We start from the raw sequence: 20,713 nt of genomic DNA, 5'->3' as shown, positions 1-20,713 counted from the left end.
AAAAAAAAAAAAAAAAAAACAGGTAAATTTTTACTTGACTAGCTATTTGAAAAAGTTTGTATGGAAAATGAAGCCAGAGCCATTTTCCAATCTAGCAGAGTTTTGTTGTTGATTTTAGCTTTAAGTACAAGTCTGCACCTGTCAGACTTTTAACAGCTGATACAGCTTCTCTCTTCCCTTTCCCCACATATACTGCACTTTGCAGATACGGCCTGTTCTGTTCCTGGCTCACTCTCCCTCCTCTCTTCTAGGAACAGGACAAGCTCAGGGAAGCACTTGCTGCCGCCCGTGTTCCTACTCCTAAAACAAGGAATTAGGTCCTCCCCTCAGGGCTGCCCTCGCCTCTGAGAAGTGCCCTCTCTGCTCTTTCTGGTCTTTAACGAGGCATCTGTGTGTCTTCGACACGGCCCTTGCCAAACTCCTGCAGCCTGTGGTAGCCCCCCTCCACCATCACCATTTCTAGCTCTTAGTTTTAATGAAAATGAAGTTTGCATTTTTGCTTTTCATTATTATTATTATTATTATTGCTTTTGGATGGTTTACAAGGATAGTGGAGGAGTGCTAGCTTCGTGATGCCTTCTTCAAATCTGAAATCTGTCTTGTTTTCTGATCAGTGCAGCCGAAGAAATGCATATTCCCCCAAGCGCTGCTTTGCTTTTACCGTGTCTCCTAAATCTTGGCATCCCCATGGTTCCCTTGTCCTTCCCTAGCAGGACTTACAATTCAACTCATTATGCTTTAACTTAAATGGAATTTTTCCTTAAGTTTCTAGATTTGTGGAATTTTCTTTTTTTGTCTGTTATTGATTTCTAATATTTTTACATTCTGGTCAGAGAATTAAATTACTGTAATGTTAATTCCTCTGAGAGGAAAATATTAGTTCTTAAACTACAATTATCAATTTATCTGTTTTTGTCAATTGTTGCTTTATGTGTTTTGAGGTCCATTGTTAGGTGCATATATGTTTAGGTTTTTTGCCTTCTTGATCTTTTCCTCCTTTTACCAGTATGTAACATCCCTTATAACCCCTCATGTTGTATTTCACCAAAAAATCTATTTTGCCTGACATGAAAATTGCTATAGGCCAGGTGCGGTGGCCCACACCTGTAATTGCAGCATTTTGGGAGGCTAAAGTGGGAGGATCACTTGAACCCAGAGGTTCCAGACCAGCCTGGGCAATATAGTGAGACATCATCTGAAGAAAAAAAAAAGGGCCAGGCACAGTGGCTCATGCCTGTAATCCCAGCACTTTGGGAGGCTGAGGCAGGAGGATCACTTGAGCCCAGGAGTTCAAGACCAGCCTGGGCAACATAGCAAGACCTCATCTCTGCAAAATAATAATAATAATAATAATAATAATGAAATGATACTGAAATAGTTAACAATTTAGTAGCATCTAAATTAATGACATGAATGACTGTTGTCAGACATGGTGTTTAGTCACAATGTCACACAGCTGTGTTGAACAGCCACACTCCTCTTGGGCCTGAAACAGGCCTCAAGCCACCCTCCTGCTCATGTCCACAGCCCTCCTTTGCCAACCTATCCAGACCCAGCAGTTACCCCATCCCAGGGCACGGCCTACCTCTGAGGCTGGAACAGCTGCCTGGAGTTGGAGCTCCCCCATACACCCTGGATGCGGCTCTTTGGAGGGCCCACCTCCAAGCCTAGCCTCCTCTCACCTGCGTTTTTATGACAGCCTCAGATAGGTCTCCACACAGACTGGTGGGGCCCAGCACATCCAACCTCATCTCCCTCCCTTCTTCCCCCAGCCACCTGCACTCCAGCTCCAGCCTGCCTGCACCTGTGGGTGCCTCCCAACCCCTGTGCACCTGTGGGTACCCCACCTGCAGACCCTGCAGCACCTGCAGGCACCCTTCTTGTTTGCCCAGCACCTGCCTCCTCCAAAGCCTGCACAGGAGACCTGTCCCCCGTCCAGCTTCCTTCCTTCCTGCACCAGCCCCAGGCCATGCCATTTTGCTTCCTAAACTTGATTCCACTGGTCTGCTTCAGAATGTCTCTGAGGGCAGGGGCATGGTCTGCAGGTGGGGTACCCACAGGTGCACAGGGGTGGGGGGCACCACAGATGCAGGGGCATGGTCCTTGATTCCTGTCCCTTCCGTTTACAGGGAGATAACTGGGAGAAATGGGAGCATGGGAGACCCCGAGTCTACAAAACCTAGGAGTCTCAGAAAATGTTTGGTAGACTAGAGAAACTACCAAGCATTATCCAAAAAAAAGTGAGGCTTGAAAAATAGACACTTCCTGGATGGAAGCATTAAATATACAAAGGCAGCAGTTTTCTCCAAAGTAAAGTAATCTGTAGCGTCATTCTAATCAAAATACAGACATAATTTCTCACCACTCCCACCCCCACCCCCGCCCCCACCTTTGGCCCGCTCAGCGGAGCCTGGTAGATAAGAATGTAGCTGTTCTCCAGGAGCCAAGGAAAGAAAGAACCATTCAACAACTGGCAGGGTGGGAACACAGCTCACTCGATCTCCACTTCCTCTCACGGAGACCACACACTACCAGGCGTTCCAGGCCGAGAGAGGGACTCCAAGACAAACCACGAAAATACGCAGAAGTAGAATTGAGTATTTACAAATGGCCGGACGAGGGTTAACCTTAGATACGGGTGAAGAAATCACAGATTTCTAAGGTAGTGTTTTTACCTGGAAAGATATTCTTCAGCAGCACAACAGAAGCCAGCGTACATAAAGCACGCCGCAGGCCGAGTGGCAGCCAGTGAGGACGGAAGCCCTCCCTGAGGCAGTTCTAGAGAAGCACCCAGGCACATGTCTGACCTCACCCCCAGAGAAGGACCTGCTTCTGACGCCGACCCCTGCAGCAGACCTGCCTCCACCTTCTTAGAGTGCACCTTATGGGTGTGTATCGAGTGCTCCAAATGTCCTTTCAGGAGTCGGTACAGGGCCAGCCACCCAAGAGTCTGTCCCGTGTCTGTGGGCAGCAAAGCACCGCAAGTTCCGGAGCACCTCACTGGGGCAAAGGACGCTCCAAACCCTGTCTCCCGGTGCGTGGGGCGTCCTGCACTGATGAGTAACACCACATCACGTTTCAGTGGACTGTGTTCCTCCCCCTCTTCTCTTACTCCCTCCCAGTCCCTACCCCTCAGGCCACAGCTGCCCAGTGCCCCTGCACCCCTCCAGACTCCCCAGCCACCCTCTGAGAACAGAAGTGGTTTTTTAAATATATGTGTATATCCTCTTCCCTTTCAATCGCATATTGTGTGGGCAGCTTGCTTTTTTATTTATGTCTGCAGTATTTTTCTATGTCAGTACACACAGAGCTGACAGATCTTTCTGGTAGTTTTGTGAGCAGCTGCATCAGCTCACCTCCCTTTGTTTTGTTGGCTGATGTTTGTGGACACTTGGACGGCCTGTCGTTTTTAGCTCTTAAGACAGTGAAGCTCCTGTGCGTGTGCCCTGCGTGCTCACAGAGGCTGCTGTTAGATCAGTATCTAGGAGGGAAATAGCTGGGTCAAAGGTAGGGGCAGTTTGAGTTCTGAGTGCTGTTACCCAATTGCCCCCGGGACATTGGCCCAACTCCTGCTCCTGGTTGCAGGCGTGAGGCACCTTTCCTCACTCAGTACTGGTGGATTTAGCAGATGGTTTGGGTGCTTTTTTGTTTGTTTGTTGGTTTGTTTTTTGGTCAGTCTGATAAGTCAAAACTGATACTTCGTTATTGGTTTTAATTTGCCTTTTTTTCCCTAGTCTATTTTATTTTATGTATTTATTTTGAGATGGAGTCTCACTCTGTCGCCCAGGCTGGAGTGCAGTGGCACAATCTCAGCTCACTGCAACCTCTACCTTCTCTGCAAGGTTCAAGCGATTCTCCTGCCTCAGCCTCCTGAGTAGCTGGGATTACAGGCGCCTGCCACCGTGCCCAGCTAATTTTTGTATTTTTAGTAGAGACAGGGTTTCACCATGTTGGCCAAGCTGGTCTCAAACTCCTGACCTCAAGTGACCCTCCTGCCTTGGCCTCCCAAAGTCCTGGGATCACAGGCCTGAGCCACCGCACCCAGCCTTATTTTGTGTTTTTGAGACAGGGTCTCAGTCTGTTGCCCAGGCTGGAGTGCAGTGGCACTGCCATGGCTCACTAAAGCCTCAACCTCCCAGGCTCCTCAGCCTCCCGGGCTCAAGCATTCCTCCTTCCTCAGCATTCCCAGCAGCTGGGACCACAGGCGCACACCACCACACCTGGCTAATTTTTTACATTTTGTAGACAAGACCTTGCCATGTTGCACAGGCTGGTCTTGAACTCCTGGGCTCAAACAGTCCTCCCACCTCGGCCTCCCAAGTGCTGGATTGCAGGCGTGAGCACCTGGCCCAATTTGCCTGGCTGTTGTTTGAGTCAGGATCTCCCTCTGTCACCCAGGCTAGAGTACAGTGGTGCAATCCCAGCTCACTGCAAACTCCACCTCCTGGGCTCAAGTGGTTCTCCCACCTTAGCCCCTTGAGTAGTTGGGATTATGGTGCACACCACCACACCTGGCTAATTTTTAATTTTTTTGTAGAGATGGGTTTTCCCCATGTTAGCCCGGGCTGGTCTCGAACACCTGGGCTCAAGTGATCTACCTCGGCCTCCCAAAGTGCTGGGATTACAGGCGTGAACCATCGCATCTGGCCCAATTTGCCATTTTTAAAGGATGAGGTTGGTGATTTTTCCTATCTGTTGGCCATCTTATATGTGGTATATGTGTTGTTGACATTTTTGTCCTTTTCAAAGGAGACTAGGAAAGCTGACAACAGAAAAACGGGTGTTTGTTGTGACTTCTGAAAGTCAGGGATTCAAAGGGAGACAGGAGCTTTCCAGAGAGGGCCCTGCTGTGGGGGCCTGGACTGGAGACCAGAGGGAGGGCTGAAGCCTGGTTTACAGACACATGCAATCAGAATGGTTTTGTGTGTTTTCCTTGAACATTTGTTGAGTGCCTGCTAAGTGCCAGGCACCATACCTGGTGTTTCACCTGTGCTCAGGTATTCAGGCTAAGGCTGTACAGCTACTACGACGCCATTTTCAAATGCGGAAACTGAGGCCCAAGGCCACATGGCCACAGAGTCCAGAGCTGAGGGTCCCAAGGCCCAGCCCTCACTCTACACCCTGGAGCTCTGGAAGGGACTTATCTGATTAGAGCAGGGGGGAGGGCCAAGTGTGTCATGGGGTCAGAGGAGATGCTGGGCCAGAGCTTCTGAGGAATGCGGCTGCGCTGTGGGGGTGGGGAAGGCTGCACAGGAGAAGGGGGTAGGGCTGCCACTTGGGGCCTCATCGAGATTGGGGCCAGGGCTCAGTGGGCGGCTCCCTGGAGGTGGGAGTTGGCGGCGGTCCCTGCCGTGCACCCTCTGGGTGGGTCGGGGTGAGTGATTTTGTTTTCTTCTGGGTGGAGGCCCCCCTCCCCCACTCTCATTCCCCACCCCACCCTCCAGCTGCAGAGGATGGTTTAGGAGCAAAAAGGGTCACAACTTTAAAGGGGGCCCCATGTCAATGCTGGCTTTTTTTTTTTTCTTTAAAAAATTTGTTCTTTTGAAATTTATATTTGTTTCTCCACAGATTTTGAGATGTTTCCTTTAAAAAAGAAAAAAAAAAAAGGTTGTGGCCGGGCGAGTTGGCTCACGCCTATAATCCCAGCACTTTGGGAGGCTGAGGCGGGTGGATCATGAGGTCAGGAGTTCAAGCCCAGCCTGGCCAAGATGGTGAAACCCCGTCTCTACTAAAAATACAAAAACTTAGCCGGGCACAGTGGCGGGTACCTGTAATCCCAGCTACTCTGGAGGCTGACGCAGGAGAATCGCTTGAACTCAGAGGGCGGAGGTTACAGTGAGCCAAGATCTCGCCACTGCACTCCAACCTGAGCAACAGAGTGGGACTCCATCTCAAAAAAACAAAAAAAAGGTTGCATACATTTTTTTAATTTTTGAGACAGAGTCTCCCTCTGTCGCCCGGGCTGGAGTGCAGTGGTGCGGTTTCAGCTCACTGCAGCCTCCACCTCCCAGGTTCAAGTGATCCTCCTGCCTCAGCTTCCTGAGCAGCTGGGACCAGAGGTGTAAGCCACCATGCCCGGCTAATTAAAAAAATTTTTTTTGTAGAGACAGGGTCTTACTATGTTGCCCAAGATGGTCTCGAACTCCTGGGTTCAAGCAGTCCCATGTCAGCCTTCCTAAGCTCTGGGATTACAGGCGTGAGCCACCGTGCCTGGCCCATAAAATGTTATCTTAGGTCGCATGATTCTGTTGACTGACTGCTAACTTGGTTATTTTTTTAAACTGTTGGTAGAATTAGAGCATTTCTGGGCAGTTCTGTGTGTTGAAGACACCTTATAGCCAGGCTTTTTTCACCTAAAGATCCAAAGGGAAAGAAGGACAAAAGCCGCCCCCTCTTTCCCCCTCTTGCCCCCTCTTGCTGGACAGCCCGAGATCACACAGGGCTGGAGTGACTGCGCCCTGCTCGGGCCCCAGTGGTTGTCGCAGGCTGGGGCTCTTTGCTCAGACGGAGGCGAAGTCCAAAGTCACAGAGCCCCAGCTGGTGGAGTCAGGATCTGAATCCAAGCCCTGGATCCAGTCCAGGCCAGAGCCTCCTTTGCAGAGAAGGTTCTAGGTGCCCATGCACAGGGTGACTGCCAACCTTGTGGAGTGGGGTCAGTGGTGGCCCTGCAGGCTGGCTTGGTCTTCTGAGGCCATGTCAGTGCCACCCCAGGGCCACCCTCCATGGCAGTGTGGGGCCAACAAGCCTGTCTTCCCATTTGTCTCAGAGAGGCTGGAAATCCTGTTCGTTTTATATATAAAGTGTTTCCTTTCTAAAATATTGGCAACTAAGTAAATCCAAACAAGGTGTGGGCCAAATCATGGCACACTCCTGCCCCACGGGTGGCCCTCCAGCTAAGAGTCATGTTTACAGTTTTAGAGGTTTGGTGGACTCCAGTGGGACCACGCCTGGGGATGGAGTGGCTGTGGGTGAGTGCGTCTCGACTCCCACACCTGGCCTCTGAGCACCAGCCGCCCCTCACCCAGTCACTGCGGCCCTGCAGGGGCTGCCAGCCTCTGCATTCAGGAGCCAGTGGGCGCCCAGGACACACTCCCTCCATCCCCTGCCTCGTGTCCTGTGCTTTTGAACTGAGACTATCCTGGGCTTTTCCTGAAAGGATGGTGGAACTCCAGAGTGGCATTTCAGTGTGACTGGCCTCTGCAGGACCAGCTGGGCTCCCGAGATATACAAACATGCCTTGAGCATTTGGCCTCAGCACCAGCTCATCCTCACGCCCCCGCCCCTCCCCGCTCCCATGCCGCCTCCAGCCCCGACCTCCGCAGGCACTTTTGTGCTTCTTGTGACACCCAGGGCTTCCGTTCATTTTGTTCAGGAGAGCAGGTTGGGATGCCCCCGCCATGGATGGGCGAGGAGCCGGCTGTGACACATGAAGAAATGGGGGACAGTGAAGAACAGTCTATGCCTCCCCTGTAAATGCTCAGGGAACATCACAGTGCGCTTTTCCGTCTGTGGTCTCTCCGTCGGGGCCCAGGAAACCTACACTAGAAGGTGCATATCAGGCTCCTGGTGGCCAAGGTGAGATGGACAGCCCAAGACAGCTGCCAGACCAAGCTGCAGGGCAGGCACAGGGGCCATGGGGCTCTTATTTATTTACTTTATTCTTGCTCTGTCGCCCAGGCCAGAGCGCAGCAGTACAATCTTGGCTCACTGTGGCCTCAACTTTCCAGGCTCAAGTGATCCACTTGCCTTGGCCTCCTGAGTAGCTGAGACTACAGGTGCACATCACCATGCCTGGCTAACCTTTTTACTTTTTAAAAAATTTTTTTGTAGAGACGGGGTCTCACTCTGGCACCCAGGCTGGTCTCGCACTCCTGGGCTCAAGCGGTCCTGCCACCTTGGCCTCTCAAAGTGCTGAGAGGACAGGTATGAGCCCCGAGTCCGGCCTGGCGTGGAACCCTTCACCCGCACATGAGCCAGGAGGCAAGCTTGGTGAGGAGCATGTGGGCTCCAGGAATGTGAGGGAGAATGAATGGAGGCAGCTCCTCAGTGTGCAAAAACACGAGCACAGGCCTCACTGGTCACTGCCACGGCAGTCTTGCAGTGGGATCAGGACAGTCCTGCTGTCCAGGAAGGAGAGGACCCTGCTCTCTTGTGTCTCAGCGCCTGCCCCGTCCGTCTAGCCCCTTGTGTCTCAGTGCCTGCCCCTGTCCTTCTAGCCCCGTTGCTGCTCTCAGGACAAGCTGTGACTGACAGAGCAGTTCACGCTGGTGACGTTTTATGAGGCTAGACGTCTGCACAGCCCCACAGCACCTTGTCACGGAAGCTACAGGAATCCAAGAACCGGTGCTCTGGCCAAGAAGGGAGCACTGGGGTGTCCTGAATGGCACAGACAACCCCAGCCTCCCACCTTCACTGATTGTCACACCTGTGGCTTCTGAAGAAGGACGGGGCAGCCTCAGAACTTTCTCAGAAACAGATGGTCAAGTAGATGTTTGTTAGCTCTTTTCTTGAAATGGTAATGACGAAACCATGATTGCCACTTAGGAAAGTAACTTGTGTTGAAATAACTTTTAGAACAAAGTAAATACATTAAGAAATAGCCAAATCGGCTTACTTTCTGGTAATATTTATTCTATGGCCACACAACAGCTGGCACTCACTTCTGCTTCTGCCCAGGCTGTAGTTATAAGGACCAGACTTTAATGTTCCTCCATAATCAACTAGAAAACTGGAAAAAGTATATGAAACAACAGTTTGTAGACATCGGACAACTGGCCGAACAAGACCGAGATCCCGAACAAGACCGAGATCGAGGACAAGACCGCCACCCTTGTGGGAAGGACACAGGCAAGGCGAAACCTGGGGCCCTGGCCTTCTGCCTGAAGGCCCTGTCTGGGCTGCCGGTACAGGGAGAGAAGCAGGGCCTGAGCAGAGCTGAGTACCCTTACGGAGTTGAGACTGCACTGGGGCCTGCGGAGATAGCAGGAGCCGGCGTTTCAGGGCAGAATCCAGCAAGGAGGAAACTGCAGAAAAGAGCTCCAGAAATCTGCACAGGGTTCTCTTGAGTGTGTACTGAGGACCAGCCTGCACGTGTATAGAAGAAAACGCCACAAAGCCAGGCAAAGAGGAGAAAGGAGCGTGTAAGGTGAACAACTTCCAGAGCTCACACAGGGTCATGACATACTGAAGCTACAGCCGGGGTGATGGGTCCCCGGTGATCACTGTGGACATTCAGTGGAGACTCCGGAGGAGCCACACCGTGGGAATGGGGCTGATGCTGTCTGCAGTGAAGGCTCATCTAGAACCTACCTGAGAAACTGCAGCTATAGGAATCCAAAGCCGGGCGTGTCAGCTCACGCCTGTAATCCCAGAACTCTGGGAAGCCGAGGTGGGCGGATCACCTGAGGCCAGGAGTTCACAACCAGCCTGGTCAACTTGGTAAAACCCCGTCTCTACTAAAAATACAAAAATTAGCCAGGCGTAGTGGTGCACGCCTGTAATCCCAATGACTCGGGAGGCCGAGGCAGGAGAATCACTTGAACCTGGGAGGCAGAGGTTGCAGTGAGCCGAGATTGCACCACTGCACTCCAGCCTGAGTGACAGAGCAGACTCTGTCTCAAAAAAAAAAAACACACCACATAACCCAACTTTTACCCAAAACAAGGCCCAACACCCTTTAAAAGACAAGAAGGCGAGCACTATGACCCCCACCTGTAATCCCAGCACTTTGGGAGGCCAAGGCGGACGGATCACTTGAGGTCAGGAGTTCACGACCAGCCTGGCCAACTTGGTAAAACCCCGTCCCTACTGAAAATATAAAAATTAGCCAGGTATGGTGGCAAGCGCCTGTAATTTCAACTACCTGGGAGGCTGAGGCACGAGAATCCCTTGAACCTTGGAGCCAGAGGTTGCAGTGAGCCGAGATCGCACCACTGCACTCCAGCCTGAGTGACAGAACAGACTCTGTCTCAAAAAACAAAAACAAAAAACAAGAAAACATGTAACCCACCTTTCTGTCAAAACAAGGCCCAACATGCTTTAAAAGATAAGAAGACTGGGTGTGGTGGCACATATCTGTGGTCCCAGCTACTTGGGAGGCTGGGGCAGGAGGATCATTTGAGCCCAGGAGGTCGAGGCTGCGGTGAACCATGATCATGCCACTGCACTCCAACCTGAGTGACAGAGCAAGACAGCCTCTCAAAAAAATAAATAAATAAAAAAGGCCAGGCACTTTGAGACGCCAAGGCGGGTGGATCACGAGGTCAGGAGATTGAGACCATCCTAGCTAACAAGGTGAAACCCTGTCTCTACTAAAAGAAATACAAATAAAATTAGCCAGGCGTGGTGGCGGGTGCCTGTAGTCCCAGCTACTTAGGAGGCTGAGGCAGGAAAACAGCGTGAACCCAGGAGGCGGAGCTTGCAGTGAGCCGAGATCCCACCACTGCACTCTAGCCTGGGTGACAGAGCGAGACTGTGTCTCAAAAAAAAAAAAAAGAAGAAGAGTTCTTTGCCTCTTGTGACATTTTCTGCCTAATTCTATTTTATTTTTTAATTTTTACTTTTTCTGTCTTTTTAAGTGGATCTTTTATTGTTGGATCTTTATTTTTAAAAAATTCAATCTAAGATTTTTTTTTCATTAGTCAGTTTGCTCATCTATAAATATCCATTGAACTATTGTCTACTGGAATTTAATCTCCACATTATTTATTTTCCATTTGTTTCATTTTCCTACATTCTTGTTTTACACTGGAGAAACCAAGTTTTCCTCTGCTGCTTTACAAGTTACACATTCTAATTTTGTCCTGTGGTAACATCTGCCAGTTCACACCGGGTTCACAGAACCTCATGCCTTGCAGCCGCCTCGTAGGCCCCTCTCAGGCATGTGTGCCACACGCTCCCCTCTGTGCCACCCCAGCCCTCGACTCTGAACTCCTGTGGGGCACCGGGGCCGCCTGGTTTCCTGTCCATGTCTCGCTCTCTTATGGCTTCTTCTGAGCTCTTTCCCCTCCTTCCTTCAGTGACTCCCCCAAGACTTTGTGTGGGCCTCGGACAGACTGAGGCTGTGTATCCCACCTGTTTCGGAAGCCCTGTGCTTGTATCCCTGTAGGTATTTGGAGGTTTATATTTAACATGTTTTGATATGAAGATGTAGAAGGATTTTGTGTAAGTTTGGTCTTACCCATATTCTGCCTTCATCGGCCTCCTTGATGAACTTCATTCTGTCCTACAGGAAGCACAGTTGCAGCTTAAAGAGCATGAACGTGCACCCACTTCACACAGACACACCCAGCTTGCCCCTGCCCTGGAGCATGCGTCTTCCTCTTGGAGAAAGCGAGGCTCCTTCCTTTCCAGGGCTGCCCCTGGAGACACTGGCCAGAGATCTTCAGTGAAACGCTTCACTCTCTGGTCATAGAATTAAGAAACTGTAGCTGTCCCAACTAAATTTCAGGACAAATTAGCCCAGTTGGTCACACTCACAGTCACTGCCTCCACCAGAACTGATGTGGACCCCTGGGAACCGAAGTGTTTGCTCTATGACTTGGGAAGGACAGCAGAAGGTATTTCCATTTAGCTCTTGGGGCCAGACTTTTTGTGAATGAAAATCTGCTGTGCATATCTTGGACACTGTCACATGCACTACCCTGTGTATTTCCATTTAAAACTGAAAGCCAGTGACAACTGACACCAATGCAACACAAGCAAGAGAGATTCTCGCCCTGAGACTCACTCGCCCTGAAACTCACTGTTGTTTTAGGCTTTCGGTGGACCCTGCTGTTAGTGTGCAAATTTTATGCCAGGTCCGTGGCCAGGGCTGAACCTCTTTCCTGAGGGGCTGGGGGACTCCTTCCAGCAGCAAGAACAGCCCGGCTGTTCACAGAGGAGCCGTCTGCAGGGGTGGGAGCACAGCTCAGGCGCTCTTTCAGCAAAACTCCAAGACCTGGACAAGCCATCACACTCATCACACTAGCAGCCAGAGCGGCCACAGGTCACTCATCTCTGCCACTTGCTCTCCGAGTGCTCCAGAGTCAAGGACTGCAGCCTGGCCAAAGGGACAGTGGCCTGTGGCCTCTGACTCTGAGCTCGGAGAAGGCTCGCTGCTCCAACATCACGTGGACAGAGGCAAGGAGGCACGTGGGACGGGGAACGGGGATAGAGACCAGCCTGCCCCAGGAGCAGGGGGATCCTCAAGAAACGCTCATGCATTTTCTGACCAGGACTTCATCCTGAGGTGTGTGCAGAGTGACCCACAGCCTTCTCATCCGTGCTGTGACTCTGGGCGCTGGAGCCCACCCGCTTTCTGTACGAGAGCCTATTCTGGAGGCATCTGTCCTGAGAGCACCCGATGGCACTGTAGGATGCTGAGAGCAGCCGAGGCAGGAGGGCCGGCAGCTGACCCCTCCCAGAGTCCCCATCTCAGGTGGATGCCGGCCCACGACTTCCAGCCCAGGGGCTGACGTGTCTTCTCCAGTCCATGTGGCAGGTGTTGCCAGGGGAGCAGGCAGTGCAGCTGTTGGACTGCAGGGGGTGTTTCTTCAACCCAGACTGCCCTCCTCCTCCGCCACAACAGGCCCCCTTCATTCTGGAACCTGCAGACCAACTCCATCTGCCTATCCCCAGTGTGCCAAGTGCCAGGCCCCGAAGCACGTACCTACCTGGGGGCCTCTTCCTCCTCCTCTCTGGCGGGGGCCACTTTGGCCCCTCATGCTAACCTCACCCTGTGTGCCGTGCAGCTGGAGTCAAACAGGAGGTGCAGCAATGCCATGGAGGGCGACAAGCCACACAGCAGGGTCCGAGGCAGCCATTCCCCACTCCCCACTCCCGCGGCATCCGTGCCCCACCCGGGCACCAAGCCGCTGTGCCATGCATCCCCCACCCCTGACCTGCTGCAGGTGTGTGCACCTTTGCCTCTCTTCTCAGGGGAAGCAAAATCCCTGGGATCCAGAGGGTCACTGCCCAGATCTCTGGAGAGCAACTCCAGGCGCCTGGTCTTCAGGGGAGGAGGAGGAGTGGGGAGAGGCCTTTGGCCAGGCGTGTGGCCCTCCGTGTCCCAAGCAGGTTGAGCAGCTGCTATGTGCGTGGCTGGCGTAGCTCCTGCAGAGCCAGGCTCCCTGGAGGAGAGTGTGGCCTCCTTCCCAGCTGTCCATCCTCCTGCCAAGACATGCAGGGAGCAGCCCTGAGACACGGGTCTCAGCCAAAGTGAGTGGCAGGCAGTGCTGTTCCCCAGGGACATGGCGGTGACCTGCTGGTCTGTGGCCTGAGATGCTAGGGTGCCCACCTGGAGATGGGCGCTGGCCTGGCACACCTGGGAGGGCCCCATGGGCCCCTTTTGAAAGTTCCCTTGTCATGAATTTTACCTGGAATCTGCCCTGCACACTGGCCCATGCTGCTTTTTGCTGTCCCCAGACAGTGCCAACAAAGACCACAAGTTGTCTAAACACCACCCCAGGCACTCAGCACTCAGTGCAGAGTCCTGGCCCAAGGGGCATGAGGCCAGCATCCTCACTTTAGGACCAGGAAACCAGTTCCCATGCCCCCAAAACAGCTGAGACAGCTGCCACTTCCTGCTGCCCCAGCTCAGCTGCTGCATGTCACTTCCCTTCCGGGGCCTCAGGGCCTTCTGCCTTTTCTCCTCTGAAAGGCAGGACAGGGTCGGGTGCGGAGATACCCAGAGGCTGTCCAACTCGCTGCCCGTCCCTGGCTCTCACCGTCCCAGCCTCCTCGCGGCCTCCTCGGCACCCACCAGCCTGCAGCCACCTGTGCTTGGGGTTCTTGGCACCTCTCCTTCCTGTGGGCTGAGCTCGATGGGCTGTGGTGGGGAGCCGGCCCAGGAGGAAGGTCATGCATCTCTGGGTCTCCTCTCGCCCAAGTGAGGCCTATGTGCCTGCCGTCCGCGATGCAGCCTCCGGTAGGGACAGACCCGCGTCTCTCAAAGCCTTATGCCCATGAAGTGTTTCCCTTAAATTCCCTTCCTTGGGGCCCCAGCTTGCACCCCACTACTGGGTGACCCCTCTCAAGGGCTGGGATGGGGCCCACATGAGGCAACACTGACAGTCTGTAGCAGACAGGCCTGGGCAGGCTCAGCAGCAGGGGACCCGCCAGTGCCGTTGCCGGAGGAGCCACGGTCGCCCAGAGGAGGTGCTGGCATGGAACAAGGGGTCAGCCTGTGGTCGGCACCCAGGCCCCCGAAGTCCCACCTCTCCTCTGCTTCAAAGGCCAGCAGGCGGGGCCTGAAGGATCTGGGGTTTCCTGCTGGCCCTGCCTCACTAGGCTGAGTGATGGGTGGCAGGACTGCCCAGAGCCCTGGATCCTGCAGCGCCTAGTACCCTCCCCTCTTGTGCATCTGCCCAGTGGGGGCTCCGGGCTCCATGTGCCAGTGAGGCGGGGAAGGCAGCTGGACAGAGCAGGCCCAGGGCATCCCCATGCGGAGGGGCCATAGGGACCGGATCACCTGGGCCTCCCTCCCCTGCACCCCATTGCTCTTCTGTTGTCACACTCAGTCCCACAAAGGCAGCCCCAGGGCCACTGTGACCCCCACGGCTGAGCTCCAGGAGCTCAGGGGTGGGGGTGTCCATTAGGAGGCATTAGCAGGTGAGGGTTGACACGGGCTGGGGAGACAGAGATGTGAGCCTCACAGGCGTGGGGACCCTGGAAAGGTGCACACAGCTTCTGGAGATTCGGGGTGGGGGGAGCCAAGTCACATTTGCTGTCACTGTCTGCACTGAAGGCCCGGGTGCCGTGCTGACAGCGGTGGGAAAAGCCTTGTTCCCGAGAGACTTCGAAATAATTCAGTGCATTTGAGAAGGGTTGATCTTGGGTGCGTGAGGAGCCCTGTGGCAGCCAGAGGGGGTCCAGCAGAACTTGGGCCCTTGGGAGAGCAGGGGTGAACCCCAGAGAACAGCAGAGGCCACAGGGAGACAGAAGGGCCTCTGTGCCATAGAATGGACTTGAGGCCTGAGCTGCCATCAGGGCCAGGCCCTCCCCAGCCCCAAGGCAGGCTCTGGAGAACCAGGGAAGGCGTGAGCTCACCGTCCGGCCCTTCCCAAAGCCCTAGGAAGCCAGGTAGGTGTGCCCAGGGGCACCCAAAGAGCCCGGAGCGCCTGGAGAATGAGCCACGAGAGGCCAATTTGGTCAAGAGCTGGGCTGTGGCTCAGGTGAAGGAGAAGAAACCCACAGGTGGCCAGAAAGCTGGGGACCAGCTCTGTCCCCTTTGTGCTCAGAGTTCTCATGCCCCCAGGCTGAGATGGGAGCAAGGGCTGCACCTCCCCTGCAATAGGACAGGCTGTGTCCTCCCCGAGATTCCACCAGCTTCAAGCCTCCAAGGCAGGGCGCGGTGGCTCACGCCTGTAATCCTAGCACTCTGGGAGGCCGAGGCAGGCGGATCACGAGGTCAGGAGATCGAGACCATCCTGGCTAACATAGTGAAACCCTGTCTCTACTAAAAATACAAAAAAAATTAGCTGGGCATGGTGGTGGGCACCTGTAGTCCCAGCTACTCTGGAGGCTGAGGCAGAATGGCATGAACCCGGGAGGCGGAGCTTGCAGTGAGCCGAGATCGCGCCACTACACTCCAGCCTGGGCGACAGAGTGAGACTCCGTCTCCAAATCCCTCCAAGTATAGTGCAGCCAGCTGAGGGGATGGAGCCCAGCTCAGGTGGCCCTGCCTGAGCACACACCAGGCCCTGGGACGGGGTAAGCCTGGGAGGGGCAAGCAGGCCCCAGTCCCCCTCCCCTGGTTAATCACTGCAAGGCCTTGGATGTTTCAGGAACTTTCCAGAAGCTCTGTTCGGGGCCAGAGCACGAGCAGCCGGCGGGGGAGGGGTGCAGGACCCAAGAGGCGCGTTTCTCACGCTGTGCCCAGCAAACTGTGGTTCACATGGTTTCCCTCTGGCCCAATCAGCCCAATGCAGAAAGCAAAATCCCGGCCAGGCTCGGCAAAACAGGTCAGGCGAGAAGGAGGGGCGGAGAGTAGTGGAGGCCAAGAGTGTTTTTACCGACCAGTTACTGGGTTGACCTCAGATTAGCATCAGGTAGGAGAAGAATCCGGGGTCACAGGGAGTCACGCCTGGGGCAGCCGCCTTGACACATCCAGCTCCGTGCCTCCGGCCTAGGGCTGTACCCTGCCCTGGGGTCCTGGACTCCTGGTCAGTTCCCTGCCACCATCCCTGAGGAGGGCTTGGCAGGAAAAGGACCAGTGAAGAAACCAGAGCCTGCAAAGTGGATATTCTGAGCTAGGGGCCGGCCTGCCCTGGGGAGGGGGCCAGCTCACCCTCCCTGCCCCAGGGACTGTGCCCCACTCACACCTCCCTGCTTTGCCCCGGGATACAGCCAGGTCCTCCCAGCAGCACCAGCTCAGGCCTCCCAGGCAAAGAGGCAGGCCCTTCACCCTCCCTCAGCTCACTTTTTCTGAAAATCCCCGCAGGCATTGTCTCAGGAGGATCAAGTTGGGCAAAGCCTCCAGATTCCCTGTGCCTTAGAGAGGGACAACCAAGGCCCCTGCGTGTGAGGAGACCCCTCAGGGTCACAGTGGAGTACTAGGGCCTGGTCAGAGGACCAGCTTCCCAGTGGGAAGCCCTTTCCACGGGATACCCCACCTTCTGTGAGCCGGCGTGGGGAGCTGGGGGAGGGAGTAGGGGGTGGGAGTGGGGATGGGGGGATTATTGTCAAGAGATAAGGTGGGAGCCTTTGTGTGAAGAGGAGGAATTCCTCTGGGGGTTGGAAGCAAAGGGAGCAGGCAGCATCCAGGGCCCCCCAGGACCCCAGCAGGGGGCCAGGGACTGTGTGACGCCGACGAGGCTGCAGGGAAAGGAAGACTGGTTCCAGGTGTCTTGAGACCCCAAGAGTAGATCAGAGTGGAAGAAGCTGAGATGCGAGGAGGGGCCCAGGGCCAGGGCCGGGAGCGTGTGGCTGCCCCCATGTGCACTGCACAGCCCAGCAGAGAAACAGTGCGTCATTGCCGGCAACCCCAAAGCACAGATGCTTCCCAGTCAGCCAGGCTGCACGCAGACCACACAGGCTGGGCTCCAGCAGGAGGCCTTGGCCGCCAGCTGACCTGCCCAGGTCAGCCTGTCCAGACTGCTCACCGGGCCACACTCAGCCACGCACTGGAGCCGTCTAGACCTCACCCCAGCCACGATGTGGCCACTCAGTGGACGCTGAGCTCACATCTTACTGTGGATTTTTTGTTTGTTTTGTTTTTTTGAGATGGAGTTTTGCCCTTGTCACCCAGGCTGGAGTGCAATGGCACCATCTCAGCTCACTGCAACCTCCGCCTCCTGGGTTCAAGCGACTCTCCTGCCTCAGCCTCCTGAGTAGCTGGGATTACAGGTGCCCACCACCGCGCCCGGCTAATTTTTTGTATTTTTAGTAGAGACGGGGTTGCGCCGTGTTGGCCAGGCTAGTCTTGAACTCCTGACATCAGGTGATCCGCCCTTGTTGGCCTCTCAAAGTGCTGGGATTACAGGCGTCAGCAACAGTGCCGGGCCCTGCCATGGATTTGTAGTAACATTTTGCTGCTGTTTTACAAAAAAAAAAAAAAAAAAAAAACCCACATTCTTAATTAAAAAAATGAAAAATAGAGAAAAACTGGCCAGATACAGATCCCCTACAACACCTCTCTGCGAAGACGGTCTCAGCCGATGCTTTGGAAGGGCTACCTGGCATTTAGGCCCCAGCCTCTGTGTGTGGCACACTCCTGGGCCCTTGGCCTGTTCCCGGCCACATGGTACCCGCTAGCGCGGCCTTTCCTTTGGCCTCGAAAGCCTGGCGCTGCTGGCCATCGAGGAGGCGGGGGCAGGGGATGTGTCTCAGAGGGTAGGGACACCCGGGCGGCCTGGGAGGAGAGGCTTCAAGTCAACCATTTACCGCAGCAGCCCGCCCCCTCCTGGGACCCATTACGAAACGGCCATGGCAGGACCATTTTCAGAGCCAGATATCCAGGTGTCCAGTGGAGGGGCAGGCCCAGGCCCTGCCAAGCAGGACCCACTGAGCAAGGCGAGGCCACGGCTCTCTGGTCACTCCAGGAGGATCCTTTGGCCTTCATGGACTCCTGGAGGACAGCCAGGCCAAGGGTCACAGGGCCCCCGCTGGCCGGGGACACAGAAGCACTGCACATGTGCACTGCGTGCGAGCACAGCCTCCTGCCCCTCCTGACGCATGCTGTTTTCTTCTCGTGTCTCTTTGCCTGATAGAGCTCCCGGCTCCTCCAGCAGTCGATAGGAGCCCCGTCAAGATGCAGGCAGGCATTGCCACCCCAGGGATGAAGACGGCAGCCCAGGCAAAGGCCAAGCCCACAGGAGCCTCCCGGTCTCATCCCGCAAAAGTTAAAGGCTGCCAGAGGCCCCCCAAGATCCGTAACTATAACATTAAGGACTGACTTCCTCCCCCCGCCCCGCCCCGCCCCACCCCCCTCGGGGCTTCCGCATGGTGCCTGCGCTTTCACCTCCGTGGTGGGGGGGTGTGGGCGCAGCGTGCAGGGTGGAAGCAGGGAGCTGCAGGACAGGCTCCCAAGTGCTGAGGCGACCCTGCTGACCGAAGGCCTCCCTGAGCGCCAGGCCCATTAAAACCAGGTTCTTCCCTGGGGCGTCTGCTTGGCCATAGCGTTGTTTATCTGTCCTACTTGGGAAATGTAGTATGAAGTGCTTGTGCCAGAGCCTGGCCTGCCTGTGTCACCACCCACAGCCACCTGCACACCGGTGGTGTCGGGGACAGCGTGGCCTCTTCCTCAGAGCCTGGTAGCGGGTAGGGGTCAGAGCAGAAAGCCCACCCACAGAGCAAGTGTCTCCCGAGAGTGCCATGGGAGGAGCCCTCCCAGGAGTGAGAGCCTTGGATACCAGTGAACCTGGCCAAAGTGACCCCTGGAAGCCAGGTGGGCACCTGGGCCTCATGCAGGTCGGGGTGCGCATGTCAGGCGCTGACAGGGTGGAGGCCAACCCAGGACAGCGGTCACCACTGGGCCTTCCATGCCCACCCCCACAAAGGATAACAGCAAGATATCCCTGCCACCTGGGTGCCCAGGGCCAGGTACCTGCAAGGACGAGAAACACACATGTAAACTGATGCCCGTCTGCCTGGAACACACTACACTACCCCGCCAAAAAGCAGTTCCAAGAGTCCCTGCATGTCCTCCACACGGACATAGTGCTCTGCAACCAGCACCAGCAGGAGGGTGACTTGTCGGGGGTTCATGTCCCACCCCCACTCCTCCAAAGTCCTGCCTCTGTCCCCCCCCGCCCCCTGCCTGGCACCCAGGCCTGGTCACACTCTGCCCACAGCAGAGTGCAGGGGTGGAGGCAGCCGGTACCCCGCTAGGCGAAGTGACAGGCCTTGCCGTATACCCTCAGGCCACCTTTCCGAACCAGGCAGACAGCTTCTCTGGGAAGACGATGGGAGAACGCTGCTCCCAGCCCTAACCTGCCATGCTGCCTCGGCAAATCACGGGACCTTTGCAGCTTCGGTTTACACCCGTGTAAAATACAGACAGTGCCATCGGCTGGCCTAGCTCAAAGGTGTGCAGGCTGGATAAACGTGACAAGCAGAGATCACACCGCATAGACAGGCTGCAGTCCCCAAGGCAGGAGTCACTGCTGCGCAGGCATTTGAAGTTAGCGTCCCTCACTTGCTTCATGGGAATCCACAGACGGAGTTGGGGATGGGCTGGGGGGCTCTCAGTGCTCTGTGGTCTCCCACACAACCTCTGCCTCTTGGGTTCAAGCTATTCTCCAGCCTCAGCCTCCCCAGTAGCTGGGACTACAGGCACGCGCCACCGCACCCGGCTAATGTTTGTATTTTTAGTAGAGATGGGGTTTCACTATATTGGCCAGGCTGGTCTAGAACTCTTGACCTCGTGATCTGCCCGCCTTGGCCTCCCAGAGTGTTGGAATTACAGGCGTGAGCCACCAAGCCCGGCCGCTGCCGCTCACTTTCTGTAGAAGCCCTCAGGGTGCTGGACGAGTCTCCAACCTCCTTGGGAGCCAGCCAGGGCTCCCCTGTAGCTGGCCCAGCCCCCGACAGGCTGCAGAGAGCAGGGCCCTGCTGGCCACTGACCACCAGCACTGGCAGCCCCCAGGGCCACCTGGGAGGTTTGGAGCATGGAGAGCCGGAGCTGTGTGCCTGCATGCCTGAGGCTGACACAGGACCTCACCCTGAATCAGAAGAACCCCCGCAGTGGGGACAGCAGTGCGGGGCCAGCCCCAGCCCTGTCTCCCCTTGTCCTTCCTTGAGCCTCCGTCCCACGGTGCGTGAACCACAGCCCCAGAAGGGAAAAGACGCGTGGAGTGGCCGCGTGACCCTCAGGCCTGCTCTCAGGAAAGGGAGGAGGCCGCGCACCTGCAGAGGGGCCGGGGCCCCAGTCTCCGGTTCCCCTTCAGCGGCCCGGGCTTCCTGAGCCCAGAAAGTAGGACATGCAGCCAGGGACACCTGTGGCCTCACAAGGCCCGCTTGCCCCCCGTGGGGTGCGTGGCCCCGCAGGCGCGAGGCTGCCAGAAAAGGGAGGGCACGCTTCAGGGCTCAGGCTGCCGAGCTGGCAACCATTCGAGGAGGGAAATCACTCGGGAGGGAGAGAACGCACGAGGGCCGGGCTGAGCCCCCACCCGTGGGTGCGCCCTGAAAAACTCGCAGCCTTTGCCCAGGGAAGCGGGGCAGCGGCTCCCTTTGTTCGCACCACACCAGGTGGGTGTCCCGGTCGACCCCACTGGCCACGTGGCCGCGCGCCTCC

At 55.5% G+C, this 20,713-nt stretch overlaps 1 protein-coding gene across 1 annotated transcript in view; it reads left to right on the top strand.

Moving 5' to 3' along the window:
• The window catches only part of CCDC57 (coiled-coil domain containing 57), a 145,448-nt gene extending 126,855 nt beyond the window's left edge, over positions 1 to 18,593 (top strand). Inside the window, exon 19 of the mRNA XM_011998287.1 lies at positions 18,189 to 18,593. Within this exon, the coding sequence (XP_011853677.1) occupies positions 18,189 to 18,373 (185 nt within the window). The 3' untranslated portion in view covers positions 18,374 to 18,593. The remainder of the gene's footprint in view (positions 1 to 18,188) is intronic.
• The last annotated feature ends 2,120 nt before the right edge of the window (positions 18,594 to 20,713 follow it).

The sequence above is a fragment of the Mandrillus leucophaeus genome, unplaced genomic scaffold (genome assembly GCF_000951045.1).
Source record: "Mandrillus leucophaeus isolate KB7577 unplaced genomic scaffold, Mleu.le_1.0 Scaffold1, whole genome shotgun sequence".
Lineage (NCBI taxonomy): Eukaryota > Metazoa > Chordata > Mammalia > Primates > Cercopithecidae > Mandrillus > Mandrillus leucophaeus.
The sequence above is the reverse complement of the archived record's forward strand: the minus strand, read 5'-3'. Positions and strand labels throughout refer to the sequence as shown.